Genomic DNA, 15,133 nt, shown 5'->3' with positions numbered 1-15,133 from the left:
ATAATAATGTCAAAACATACATTAGTTTCAACATTCTATACACTATAATAAATGCTTTTTTTTTCTTTTTGTCTTTTTGCCTTTTTTCTGGAGCCGCTCCTGTGGCATATGGAGGTTCCCAGGTTAGGGGTTGAATCGGAGCTGTAGCTGCCGGCCTACGCCAGAGCCACAGCAACTCGGGATCCGAGCCGTGTCTGCGACCCACACCACAGCTCACGGCAACGCCGGATCCTTAACCCACTGAGCAAGGCCAGGGGTCGAACCCGCAACCTCATGGTTCCTAGTCGGATTCGTTAACCACTGCGCCACGACGGGAACTCCCTGTAATAAATGCTTTGCATCCATTAACATATCTGGTCCCCATGGCAGGCTTTTGGAGGCTTTATTATTTTCCTCATTATATGGAATAGGTAACAAATACACAAATATCACATCCCTTGCCACACAGCTAGTTAGAAGCACATTAAGAATTTGAACCCTAGTAGTATGTTTCCAGAGTCCAAACCATTTACCTTATTTAACAATGCCCTTTAAATGAATAAAATAGGAAGAATAATAGTTCTCTTATTTATAGTTCTCTTATTAATGTATGGGAATGTATTCCATAAATTATGGAGAATCGGGAGTTACATGTAGAATAAATAAAGTTAATATTTAGTTATGTATCATGTAATGAAACAGTTTACCTCAGAGGTACTTTGTTATGGAGTGCATGTTTGTGTTTCCTCTCAAATTCATAAATTGAAGCCTATCCCCCAATGTGATGGTATTTGGACGTGGCACCTTTAGGGGGTAACTAGGTTTAGAGGAGGCCAGGAGGGTGGTGCCCACATAATGGGATTAGTGCCATTGTAAGAAGAGGAAGAGAATGAGACATGCATGCACTGAGGAAAGGCCACGTGAGCCTGGAGCAGTCTACAAATCAGAAAAAGGACCCTCACCAAGAACCTTGCCAGGCTGGTATGCTCACCTCAGACTCCCAGCCTCCAGAACTGTGAAAATAAATGTCTGTTATTCAGACCACCCAGTCTGTGGTACTTTGTTATAGCAATCTGAGCTGACTGAGATACAACTTCAAGAATAAAGAGCACTTTGCATGAGCAAAAGTAGTCTGCCTGAATGACTTCCTAACTGAACTTCAGTTACTAAAATGTTTATAAAAGAAATCGGTCTGATACTTGATATCAAGCCAATCAAATTTAAAAATTGATATTCTACACACCCTTCTGCTATTATAGAAAAGTAACATTATTCTTCCACTAGGAAATATGCGTGTTTCCCAAAAGATATAAACACTACGCATTTTTCAGATTTTAAAATTTATGTTTTTAAAAAATCTCCAACAATTTATTTTCAAAATAGTTTTATCTAATTAAAAATATTTCCAATAGCCCAAGCATAATTTTTAAAAAATATTGTCATCTATCCAGACCATCTTAAAATAGGTGCTACTGAAATGGATCTACTGAATAGAAACCAAAAGAGAACATGCCTTCCTAGTTCTAAAATTTGTTTGGTTGATACATTATTATTTTCTGTTCAACAAAAATAAAAAAAAAAAGTTACATAGTCACCTTCACCAAACTCACCTGAAATGACAGCACTAGGACAAATAAATAAATAAATAAAATCTATAGAAACAAGGTGCCTGATACTAGTGAATATAAATTTGGAAAAATAACACAATTGGCTGATTATATATAAATGCAATTGGATGCCACTGGCTTTTCCTCAGGCCAGCAAGAGAATGAAGGCTACTCTAAGGAAGTAGAAGCACAGGGACTCCAGACTTTAAGTTACTGGATGCAGGTGCAGTGGGCACCACAATGATGCAGGACAATAAAGTGAATGTACCTATACACACTGTGCATGATACCACTGGACCAGAGACCCTCTCAGCTCCAGAATGCAGCAGCCAGCTTTATATCCCCAGGGTAGTAGGTTAGAGAATTCCCTTCTGGGGAAAGCCATCCTTCCAAGAACCAAGAACACTGATGTTATTTTGCCTGGCAGAGTTTAACAGTTGTGGATTCCCAATGAATGACCTAGACTAGTGAGGCCAAAAGTGGGTCTAACCTCAAACCCCAGGCATGCAGAAGTTCAAGGCAACCACATACCACTTCACTCTTAAACACAAGCAGCTAAGTAGTATTGGCCTTAGGGAAAGCTCAAATATAAAAGAATGTGACTAAAACAAATAGAATAGGAAAACAACAATATGAACCAGGTAGATAAAAAATAAATATTATTGATAACCTCAGAGACAGTACATATTTTATCTATGAAAAATATGTGCATATAGTACAATGAACACTATAAAAATACAACTGGCTGAGAGAATTAAAATATGATCACAGAATTGGCTGTTGGCTTTATGTCAACATAAAGCTTGGAAGAGAAAGCTGAGATGATCTTTGAAAGTAGAATAATGAGGAGTGGAAAATGGAAGAAAAATATTTCAAAGAAGGGCAACCGAGCACCTCTTGATTAACAGGAGTTGAAGAAAGGAAAACGTAAGAGAACTCTATGAGAAAATTCCCTTGGATGGAAGGCATTCACTTTTTGATAGAAAGGACCTAGTTTGTGTCCTGCACAAGAGATGGAAAATAAAAATTCACATCAAGGTCTAACCACCTGAATTTGGAATACTGTGGGTAAAGAGAAGTTCAAAATGCTTTCAGGAAGAAAAGCAAAATACAAGGCATAAGTAAAAAAAAGCAAGGGTCAGACAGCATCAAATTTTCCAGCAGTAACCCCAGGTTTCTTAGCAGTAACAACAATAGAGCCACCTTTTGCAATATTTTGAAGGAGAAAAAAGTCCAGCCTTGAATACTTCACCCAGCTATAATGAAATCTGAAAAGCAGAATAAAGATATTTACAGATCTACAATATCTCAAACATTTTGATCTCCATGCACCCCTTCTTAGGAAGCTAAAAGAGGAATAAACCAAGAAAAAAAGAAATGGCATCCAGAACACAGGGGACCGAGCATAAAGAGAAGTGAAGCACATTGTTGGGATCTCAGTGAAGAGACATCGCAGGGCCATAGCTTGAGAGCAGTGTGTCTGGAGAGGAACAGAGACAGAGTCACTGGAGGGGTGTCTCCAGAAAAAAAGGTGATATTTACATCTCTTTGATAGGTTTTTGACATGTTTGAAGGTATTGACAAGAAATTTAATCCTCCTGGAAGAGAATCTGAGGATATATTAATGATGGGTACACTCCAAACAACTAAGTAAATCAAAATCTGGTACCCCTGTTTCTAGGAAAATGGAAAACATTTTCTAAGAGAAAAATTGCTATCATAGCACTCTGTGTGGCTCAGCAAGGGTAAGACACATGTAACGATAGGCATGTGTACTTTATTGATTTAACTAAAAACTATGATATAATCGTACTGAAAGAAGGAGGGAGCAGTCCGTGAATGTATATTTTCGCTTTTGTATAAATGCAGTTTGTCTCTTTGCGTTTATACTGAATTATAGCCAATCATGCTGTTTTTCCAATTTCACATTCAACACTCAGTTTCTATGGATTTATGTTCTTTTGTCCTAATGCTGTCAGTTCAGTGGAGTTTGGTGAGGGAAACTACCTCTTGGGGCAGAAGAGGATTATGAGAACTAAATTACATCTTCTGTAGGTTGATAATATATTAAAATGAAAATATGTTATTTAGAAATATCATAATTATCAAAAATAAAGGCAAAAAATGCTCAGTGTAGCTGCCTCCTGGGAATGGGAATCAGGTGAGGAAGGGTACTACATCTGAAGAAAAATGTTAAATAGTAAATTAATTATAAATATCTATGGGGAAATATTGAGAGCATTTCTTATTAAATAAATTTCTTGAGAGCAATAAACATTTTTATCAATTCTTTCACTGTTTTTATCTAGCATAATATCTTGAAAATGTACATCCTCATAAATATTTTTTTAATAACACACATCACAAAAACACAGAATCTATGCTATTTATGGTGATAGACTAGGCACTCTAAACTCCCCCCTTGGCTCCCCCTCCAGCAAAAGGAAAGAAACAAGTAAATTCCAAAGAGAAACCTCTTATTTTCTAATAAACTGATGGTGAATGCCCTGAAAGGATAAGAACTACGATATGGCTAACATTAATCTAAATATTTTCAATATGCTGCTGTGGTTTAATTTTTCTTATATATATTTGGAATAAGGATATCTTGAGCACTGTTCATTAGTTAATAAAACAAATATTTATTAGGCAGGTACTATGCACCAAAGCGATAATGAAAGCTGTAGATACACTGTTCCTTGCTTCCAGAGTGTACAATGTGGCGCCAAAGAAGAAGTAATTCAGGCCCCAGAAGTACTCCAGGGTGGTACCCTAACCATGACCTATGTTGTGCATGTAAATTACCACTACATGATAAAACTACTGCTTTGTGAGAAATCATTGGTACCACTACTCCATCTTGCATCAGAAACTGTTGGAAATCTCCCTTGCTGACCACACGAGGGTCTAAATATCTACTTATGTTCAGTTGAAAACACACTTAGCTGTTCTTGGAACTTGACAGTCCATAATATCCTCAATAACATTTCTATCACATTTTATGTGCCTCAAAGTCTTAAGCAAATTCAATCTTCAGTAAGAAGTGTTAGATTTCATTTGCTGGTGATCTTCAGTGAACACTCTATAAAATTAACAGCTTCCACACTTCATCTCTGTCGCTTGCTTTATTTTTCTCCATAATTCATTCTCTGACTATTTATGTAGCTAATTGTTTGTTGTTTTTATCCTCCATTAGGATGTGGATCCTTTGAGGACTGCTACTTGGAGGAGTTCTTGGAACTCTATAAACGTTTGTAAGTAAATGGATAACCCTGTCATGGCTGCAAGGATTTGGGACAAACGTTTTCTCATCTCATCTTTGAGCTACACACAGATCAACATACCTGCTATGATATTGTCCAGCAGCGTGATAGGCATACAGAATATGCCGACCAGTAAGTCACTGATGGCCAGGTTCAAGATGAAGAGATTAGTGACTGTGTGCATGTGTTTGTTCCTCATGACGATAAAGCAAACCACTGTGTTTCCCACCATGCACAGAAAGAATATCAGAAAGTAGGAAATAATGAAAATTGCTGTCACTTGAGGCTGGTGGAGATAGTAGTTCACATAGGTGATACTGCTATCTGAGTACAGATCTAGCTTTGTGTCGTTGGCACTCCAATTGTGATGCCATTTTTCTGACGAGTTGGAGTCCCATTTCTCACTCATGATGGACCTGAACACAGAAGAGGCGAAAAGAAAAGGTGTAATTAGAAACCAGGAGATCAGAAGCTTAAAAGAGGTTGCTTTAAAATGCTTTGGAATTTTGTTGGGGCTTCTATAATAATCTGTTAAATTTAAAAAAAAAATGGAGTTATCAATAAGGCATTCAAATTACTAGGATTTTAATCAAGAGCGTTTGAAAATTCCACTGTGTGGCACAAAGAGCCCATTATTATTATATTTTATTTCCTTGATATACTCTATACTATTCACTTCTTTACCATAGAATATTCAAGGGAAATATTCCAAAACTACTCTTCTTCTCCCCTCTGCCTTCAGATATCATAATCTGTCAAACCTACTTGTTCTTTTAATGCTAATATACCTTGAGCTTCCTGATATTTGAACGAGATGAGGTGTCTATATCTTCAAGACTCCCATTGAAATGAGCTCCTTGTATTTTTCTTATTCTGCTTTAACTCAGTAAGTTGAATATTCTTTTTTATTCTCTTCTGTATGTCTACCTAGTCATAAAACTGTGGATTTCTTACAATAGTCTGGGTTACTTGTCTTGATTTAATATAGCATAATTCAACTCACATAGTATGTGTTCAATAAATATTTATTCAAAATCTATAAATCTTAATGAAGACAGTACAACCAATGCCTGTCAGAGGTTCCCCAAGAACACTCCCAGGCTTGTTGATTTACTAGAAGGACTCTCAGACTCAGCAGATAGTGTATTCACAGCTAATATTTATTATAGCAAGGGGATCCAAAGCAAAATCAGCAAATCAAGAGGGGTTAAATCTGCAGGAAACTGGCCCAAGCTTACAAGAGCCCTCTCTGAATGGAGTCACACAGAACACTGACCTCCAAGAACAGGTTTGAAAACTTGTGTGAAATGCACTTACAGGGTAGCTCATTACTCAGTGCTCAAGGTTTGTAGAGAGTGGGAACATGGACAGATTCTTTTTAGCATGTATCAAAATTCCTGACTCCCAGATGGAAAGTAGGTGTGCAGCAGGGACTATGTGGTTGTACAAACAAACTAGACATAGAGAGCCACTCTACCATTTAAGGAAACTTTGTATCACTATAGGGAACTGTTTAGAACTTCAGTTTGCAGACTCTAACCCAGGCTTTCTAAGGAGAGCAGTTTCTGGCCTGCTTGTTAACACTTTTCTGCCTGCCTTGACAGAGTTACATGTGCGCTTAAATGAAAATGAATTTGACAGTGGACTTATACAACAGAAATCCCGTATTCCCTTTTTTTTTGGAGTAGGTGTGTGGACTTTGAATTGTTGAGGATAACTTCAAATGCCTCTACAGGTACATAATCAGACCCCAGTTTGCAGAAGACTGAACCATGTAATGACCTCATTTCACTTTGCATTTTTCAGTCTTTTACCAAGTACACACTTATATCATATTTGGGGAGCATGTTTATTTTTGTCAGTACTGCATAAGGATTAAGATACGTTTTATTCATTTCTTTTTTTTTTTTTTGTCTTTGTCTTTTTGTTGTTGTTTGTTGTTGTGTTGCTATTCTTGGGCCGCTCCCGCGGCATATGGAGGTTCCCAGGCTAGGGGTTGAATCGGAGCTGTAGCCACCGGCCTACGCCAAAGCCACAGCAACTCAGGATCGGAGCCGCGTCTGCAACCTACACCACAGCTCACGGCAACTCCAGATCGTTAACCCACTGAGCAAGGCAGGACCGAACCCGCAACCTCATGGTTCCTAGTCGAATTCGTTAACCACTGCGCCACGACGGGAAGTCCTTATTCATTTCTGATACTAGACTTTGGATAGTTTTCTTCTTTTATGTACAGGGAAGAGTGAATAAGTTTGTTACTAATATAAGTCAGTTAATCAGACAGATCATTTTTCTCCAACAGTTCCCATTATTTCACCATTTAATTTTTTCTCTTTTCTCAAATTTTTAAAATTCACTTTTGCCTTTCCTCAACTTTTTAAAATTCCCCTTGCTTTTCTATATTTCATATTCCTAAGACCAAATAAAAACAAGAAGTGAAAAGCAAAGTGAGTATGTGATCAGTTGAGCATTTGGAGAAGAGAAAAAAAAAATGGAATTTGAGTAGAGCCAGATATAGGCTGCTATACAAAGTCAAGTCGAGACTATTTTTGGGGTCCAGAGACAGACACTGAGAATATCTACCAGCTTGATAAAAGTCACTTCAGTCAAAGTCTCCAGAAAGAAAGCATTCGCACAAATATTTAAAGATATTTTTACCTAAGGCAAGAATGCACTCTAAATACAAATGAGAAAGGCATGAGAAAAATGTAAGTTGTTAAGAGTTATAATAAAAAACATCTGTCCATGGATTCAGTTAGAGCTGGCAATCATACGGGTAGAATATATCATAAAGCATAAGGCACTATATATATATAGAGAGAGAGAGTCTTTTTAGGACCACACCCACGGCATTTGGAAGTTCCCATGCTAGGGGTCGAATCAGAACTGCAGCTGCCAGCCTTTGCCACGGCCGCAGCAACACCAACACCAGATCCAAGCCACATATGTGACCCACACCACAGCTCACAGCAATACCGGATCCTTAACCCACTGAGCGAGGCCAGGGATGGAACCCACATCCTCATGAATACTAGTCGGGTTCGTTACTGCTGAGCCACCACGGGAACTTCCATAGTGCTTTATATTTGCACATTCTTTTTTCTTATACCTAAGCTTGAAACAACCACGTGTTTCCAAAGCAGATATGCATCCATGGTGTATCTGTTGAGATAAGAGTGTGAAGACTGAGATAGAAACTTCTGGTGTATTATAACTCAAGTCAGTCATTTGAAAGAGAAGTGTTTCTTTTCCTCTTCTTCCAATAGAGTTTTGATAAACTAAAATCATTTTTTGTTTTGGAGGCCAACATGGATTTCACTATTCCTATTGTTGACTTGTTAACTGTATTTGGCATAACAACAGGCAAAAGGCAATACAGAGAGTCAAAGAATCTGTCATATTTGTGTTATTTCCTTCTCACATGCAATTGTAAAGTTTTTGTACATGAGGTCAGAACTTTGGCCATTAGATCAGCCTAGTAATATGACTTTGGGGATAACATCAAAACCCACAGTATTACTATATTGCTATATACTATACTACACTATACTATACTATACTATGCTATACTATACTATACTATACTATACTATATACTATAGTAATACTGAGGCAGAGAAGCCAAGCCCTGCTGGATCCTAAGGAGACCCTCCTATCTCAGAGTAAGACATCAACGATAATAGCTCTCTGGTGTTCATGCATTTGGCATCTTAATGCACACTTAAAATTTCCATACAGTTGATTAAAAAGCTTTAAATGAAATCTGCCCCTGGTTGAATACCTTTAGACCAAAATTATTTAAAGTGTACTCTGTGAATCATATTCATTCTTAGTTGAAATAATACAAAGAATAAGAAAATCGAGTATACCAGTTAGGAAGGCAAATTTACTCTCTGCCCATATCAGTGATTCAATAGTTTTGGAATATTTCATCAAAAATATGTGATGTCCTTTTAATAACAGAAAGCCCTCACTTTACAAGTTGGCAGTTTACATGTTAAGTAAATAAATTGTAAATATAAGCCATTTTACCACTAATTAGTTTTACATTCTTTATTTCTACATGGGAAAATACGCGATAAATAAAATATTTAGTTGTGAGCTTTCTTTACCTTTATGCTTTATTCATAGGTCACAAAGAACATGCTTTATTCCTCCCCCTCATTCAGTAGCTCAAATCTTGGTGGTTATCGAAGTATTATAAGTATTATCTTTGTTTAAAATGCTAAAGAATGTAGAAAGACAAATAATAATATCTTCAGAATTTTGGCAGAGAAATATTAACCGAGGTCAGAGAGTGAATCGATTGAGGGTGTTAAAGCAACTGGCCAGTAATCCATTTTCTCCCCAAACATCGGAAGAATACTCCCAGAGGAAGAAAAGAAGGCCGATGATTGAGACTAATGGCCTTGTGGACATAATAGTTGGACCTCGAGGAAGAGTAATGGTATTTTCTAAGATGATGGACCTTATCAACTTAAAGTTGTTAATAGGTTATTCCTGTATAAGTCACAGAATCCATGGATTTATGAGGTATGATTCTCTAGAAAATGTCATGTAAGCTGAGATTTCACGGACTAAATACTCACTCTGCTGTGAGAAGTAGGTAATGCCACAAAACCTAACTTGGAGATCTCAGCTATTACTCTGGGCCAGAAAGTAAGCATCTAATGCGGAAAGAGTAGTCTAAGGAGCCACCTTCGAAGTCCCTGGCTTTCTTTGATTAAGCCCCTTAATTATCTCTATCCTTGAAATTATTAGTAAGATGTCAAAATGAGTAAGATCTCGGATTTCAAAAACAGTAATTCGCGTTTTAACTTTAAAATACAATATGCACAGAGTTGAATAACCTTTTATATCCTTATGTTTAGAAATGCACGGTCTAATATTTCAGACTATCCTTTACCGATATTTTTACTTTATATTTTTCTATATGTTCTGGGAGAATGGTAATATTATTTTCAAGGAGGTAGCATCTTCTGTTGAGGTGAGAATTGTTTCACTTAGAAAAATACTTAAAGGAGGAGTTCCCGTCGTGGCGCAGTGGTTAATAAATCCGACTAGGAACCATGAGGTTGCGGTTGGTCCCTGCCCTTGCTCAGTGGGTTAACGATCCGGCGTTGCTGTGAGCTGTGGTGTAGGTTGCAGACGCGGCTTGGATCCCGCGTTGCTGTGGCCCTGGTGTAGGCCAGTGCCTACAGCTCCGGTTAGACCCCTAGCCTGGGAACCTCCATATGCCGTGGGAGCGGCCCAAGAAATAGCAAAAAGACAAAAAAAAAAAAAAAAAAAAAAAAAAGAAAAAAGAAAAATACTTAAAGGATTTCTCTTCCTATGAGGAAGCAACCACCCTGGTATAACCTTACCCTCTAGGGCACAGTGACATTGAGTAGAATAACCAAAGATATGGTTAAGTACTTTATTATCCTTAAATTCTTTCTTGCCTTAAATACTTTATTACCTTTGAGTATTTTAATAACATCTCTATGCTGGGGACTATGCTAATTGCTTAATGGATGTCAACCCATTTAATCTTCCCAGTATGAGGTGGCTTCTGACTAAATTGCAATTAAATATATAAAGAAAATAAGATAGGAAACTGTTAAGTAACCTGACCCAGCCTCCACAGCTAACAGCTGGAAAAATTGGGAAATATACAGGGAGGGTCTCCCAAGAGTAGAAGGTTAGTAACATAAATGGGGCGGATCTGGGCAGAAGAGTGGGGAGCAGCTTGAGAGTTGGAAACTGACCACAAAATGGATATGGCCAAGGAACTTCTAGAATCTATTATGTCTAATATTTAATTCTAAACTAACGTTTGTACTACTCCCTGCTTACAACCCCAAATTATCCGCAAGTCTAACAAACAGAACTGTTTTTTGTGGGAGATATTTTCAGTTACCAAGGGAAATGTTCTGATGTTTGGGTTAGTGTAGGGCTGAGAGTAAAGGGCAGCCATAAAGGGAAAAGATGGGAACAGGAATGCATCATATACATCCAGAGAATTCCTGAAGATACTGTGGTGGGGGAGACAGGTGGGTGCTGGATTCTGCACAGCACATGGGATGGAGACAATTTTATTGGACTATAACAGCTACATTGAATAAGCGTGGCTCAGGGGATGCACTCTAAAAGCAACTATGTTTGTATCCCATTAACCCCTTAATTTTACTATTTGAGGCTAATTTCTAGATTGCCCATGGGCAAAATTTGGAAGAAGTCTTACTATTTTCTAATCATTTTCTGATGATAAAAGAAGCACATTTATTAACACAGCCAGACTAACCAAAAATTATAAATAAATAATGACAATAAACAAAATTTTAAATTTCCACCAAGCATGCCTCCTTGTCTTCTTTTCTCTTTGCGGATTTTCTCTACCACATCTCCGCTTCCATCTTGCCAATCTCAGTTCTCATCCTTGCCAGAACTGTCCGGGACAAGGTTAGGGAGAGGGAAAGGGGCAGGAAAAATCCTGCTTTTCTTTCTAGGGTTGTCATGAGGTGTTCCTTGGACTGAACAAGAGTTTTAAAGCTGACCCTAACTTTTGTTATTTTAAAAAAATAGTTAACTTCTTATTTAAACATAGATTTCTTTCAATATTAATTAAGTTAAACTTTAGTTACAGATTTTTGGAATTTTTTAAGTGAATTGCTTATTTTTTTTAGTCTTTTTTCACATTTAAGTGTCCACTTTTTTGGTTCATAAAAACTTTCTTAGGAATTTTAAACTTTGTTATATATTTTCACATGTTATGTCCAGCTAGCAATTTGCCATTTAATTTTTACAGCATTTTAAGGTTAAAAATAAGAATATGTGTGTTATGAGTAAGATATATTAGTTTTTTGTATTTTCTCTAAAATATTTTTTCTGGAAGCATGTAAGTACTCATATATATTTTACACTATTTAAAGTAGTTTTATTTTTATAATTTTAATTGTATATATCTTCTATATTACTCATTTAAAAATATAATTAAAATGAAAATGGTGAAGTTCCTTGGTGGCCTAGTGGTTAAGGATTCAGCATTGTCACTGCTATGGAGCAGGTTCAAACCCTGGCCTGGGTGTGGCAAAAAAAAATAATAATAAAATGGTGTTATTTCACATCTGAGTTTTAACTAAATTTCCTTCATATTATGACTTAGCATAACTCAACTGCATGTGCTACATTGTATCCCGCAGAAATCTGGCTGCTTTTTGTTTACTTTCTGAACACCTAAATATATATATATTTTATTGAAAATTAAGTGAAAGTTTTTCAGATATGTCAATTATACATCCTTTAAAAATATTAAACATAAATCATACCACATATATTGTTGGCACTTCATAAACTTCTAAAGTCTAACATAAAATTTACCATTATACTACAGTTGCTTAAAATTCTATGTTATATATATATGTTCCTATAATCAGATTTACCAGTTTGTTTAGTATTTAACAATACCCTATGACTGTATTTATTGCATATAAAGCCTTCTTTAACATTAATATCCCTTTGATAGTAGTAGCACACTTCTGGTTTTGTGCTTGCAATCATTTTGAAGAAAGAACTGATTTCCAAGAGTTAATGATACCCATGTCTCCTGGAAATACCAAATAAAGATAAGCACAAGGAAAGCAGGAAGGGGAGAAACTGACTTGGGGTCATATCTTAACTTGGAAGGTAAATTGGTCCTAGGCACCCCTAGTCCACTTTATTCTCCTCCCAGCTATATATGCTTTGGGGTTTATGAGCTTTCAATCTTGGATGATTTGAGCAAAAAATGTGAACACAGGAGTATTTAAATTAGGTTGTTTACTGCTTTCAGAAATGCATTAAAAACATTTCACATTTTCACCAGAGATTTCACCATTTTTCATGTTGGAAGTATTTGTGGAAAAAAGAGCTATACTCTGGCTGTCCTGAAAGCTTCAATAAACTAAAGTCCTCCTATTTATTATGAAACAAGGTCCAGTGCCTGAAAAAAGATGGGGAAAAATAAAAAAGCAAAAAGTAGTCTTATCATCGAGCGGACCTTGGGACAGATAGGAAGCACTAACAGGTTTTGTTCTTACAGGAGCTTCTCCACTTTCTGTGTGAGAATTTCTTACCAGCTACCAAAATGGAGAGAATTAAATATCACTGAAGGCTCAGGTGGATGGAACAGAGATCCAGCTGGGCAGAAACAAGACTTTGCTATTTACCCCGTTAGTTTTTAACATTCTAGGACCTCTACATTCCTAGGGAGACACAACTAAATTGCTCATTAAATATTCTACCAATAATGCTAATCCTCAAAAACATCATCACCTGTTGAGATTACTGCTATTTTTCTTAGAAGACATAATCAGATCAAAATTTGCTATTTAGGGTAACTTGTGATTGAGTCTACATTAATTTCTTTGTAAAAAAAATTTTTTTTGGCTACACCTATGACATGCAGAAGTTCCTGGGCCAGGAATTGGTTGTGACTCAGCAGCTATCTGAGCCACACCAGTGAAACACCAGATCCTTAACCCACTGCACCACCAGGGAACTCCCTTAATTTCTCATGTTAGGAGTTCCCATCATGGCTCAGTGGTTAGCGAATCCGACTAGGAATCATGAGGTTGCGGGTTCGATCCCTGGCCTCGCTCAGTGGGTTAAGGACCCCACGTTGCCGTGAGCTGTGGTGTAGGTTGCAGATGTGGCTTGGATCCGCATTGCTGTGGCTCTGGTGTAGGCCACTGGCTACAGCTCCGATGCTACCCCTAGCCTGGAACCTTCATATGCCGTGGGAGCAGCCCTAGAAAAGACAAAACAAATAATTTCTCATATTAAATGAGATGTATTTCTTGGATGGCTTCTTATAAGATTTATTTGGAAGGCATATATTTTTTTTCTGATGAAGACAAACAGGTTATTAATGGGTTATGTTTTCATTAGTAGAGTTTTGAAATGACATAGCACTATAACTGACTTAGTGACTTTTTGCGTTTCCTTAGAGACAAGGCTTCATAGGATTTCTCATTGACTATAAACAATTCTTAGATTTGAAATTAGTAATTGTGGGGCCCAAAGAAATGGTATCTTTAATCTTGAAGAATAGTCAAGGATAAGGTGCCCTAAACAGGTTTTTAAGCTACATTATAGAATCAGCTCTCAAAACAAGGCAGCTCTCAACAAATCCTTTGTGTTTGCATCTTCTAAGTTGGTCTCAGTCAATAATCACTCCTCATTCATTCATCCTGTATAGTAAGTTGTAATTATAGAAATGTAGTCTATTAATTTCCTAAAATAGTGTGCTTTAGGGGTTTTAACATTCTTTTTTTTTTTTTTTTTCTTTTTATGGCCACATCTGTGGCATATGGAAGTTCCCAGGCTAGGGTTGAATCAGAGCTGTGGCTGCCGGCCCACGCCACAGCCACAGCAACACTAGATCTGAGCCGCATCTGCCACCTATGCTACAGCTTGTGGCCACACCAGATCCTTAACCTGCTGAGAGAGGCCAGGGGTTGAACCTGCATCTTCACAGAGACCATGTCGAGTTCTTAGCCCACTAAACCACAAGAGGAACTCCAAGGGTTTTCTCACTCTTTAGCATGCTTCAAAGTCATCTCACTCCTACCAAGAGAAGTCCAAAATTATTAATCTGATCTTCAAATTCCTTCACAAACAGAACCCAATGAATTGCATCAGCCTCATCTTCAATTGCCAGTGCTTAGATTATTCCACTAAAGGACTCAAATGGCTAAGGAGAATGAAACCATAAATTCTGGGGGTGGGGTAGATGAAATAACTAAAATTGACTCAAACATCTGAATTTTCAAAAAGAAAAATCATATTTTCAATTACTCATTTAAAGATGTGGTATTTCAGGAAACTATGTTGCATATCTTGCAGCTTTGTGGAATTCTTGGTTAACAACTTTACTCATGAATACCCCAGTTGGAGAATGTATGTGCAGTTCTCCTCAAAGCTGAGGGTTTTTTTGCAAATTCTTCTTTGAAGGCATCTTATGATTTTCTACCTCTTTGCTTTAATTTATGTGTTTACCCCTTCCTTCATCTTTCCCTTCTGCTCTTTTTTAAACTCGCAACAAAAATTTTATCTTAACTAGGAAATTTTCATTCACTAACTTAGTTTGAAATATATATTGTGCCCTGAAATCCCTAAATGACTTTAATTCTATGTCATATATCATGTATTTTTTTTTGCTATTTCTTGGGCCGCTCCAGCGGCATATGGAAGTTCCCAGGCTAGGTGTAGCCACCAGCCCACGCCAGAGCCACAGCAACGCGGGATCCGAGCCGCGTCTGCAAC

General features: G+C 37.3%; 1 protein-coding gene and 1 long non-coding RNA gene across 5 annotated transcripts in view; one reads left to right on the top strand and one right to left on the bottom strand.

Annotated features, from left to right (window-relative positions):
- Window positions 1-5,070, top strand: part of LOC110262123 — a 32,714-nt gene extending 27,644 nt beyond the window's left edge. The window contains exon 4 of the long non-coding RNA XR_002346699.1: window positions 4,783-5,070. This is a non-coding gene — a long non-coding RNA (uncharacterized LOC110262123). The remainder of the gene's footprint in view (window positions 1-4,782) is intronic.
- The window catches only part of NPFFR2 (neuropeptide FF receptor 2), a 71,231-nt gene that overhangs the window by 3,544 nt on the left and 52,554 nt on the right, over window positions 1-15,133 (bottom strand). For all 4 annotated transcript variants that reach the window (XM_021101421.1, XM_021101422.1, XM_021101420.1 and 1 more), the window contains one exon: window positions 4,931-5,265. In XM_021101421.1, coding sequence (XP_020957080.1) covers window positions 4,931-5,258 — 328 coding nt within the window. In that variant the 5' untranslated portion in view covers window positions 5,259-5,265. The remainder of the gene's footprint in view (window positions 1-4,930; window positions 5,266-15,133) is intronic.

The sequence above is a fragment of the Sus scrofa genome, chromosome 8 (genome assembly GCF_000003025.6).
Source record: "Sus scrofa isolate TJ Tabasco breed Duroc chromosome 8, Sscrofa11.1, whole genome shotgun sequence".
Taxonomy (NCBI): domain Eukaryota; kingdom Metazoa; phylum Chordata; class Mammalia; order Artiodactyla; family Suidae; genus Sus; species Sus scrofa.
The sequence above is the reverse complement of the archived record's forward strand: the minus strand, read 5'-3'. Positions and strand labels throughout refer to the sequence as shown.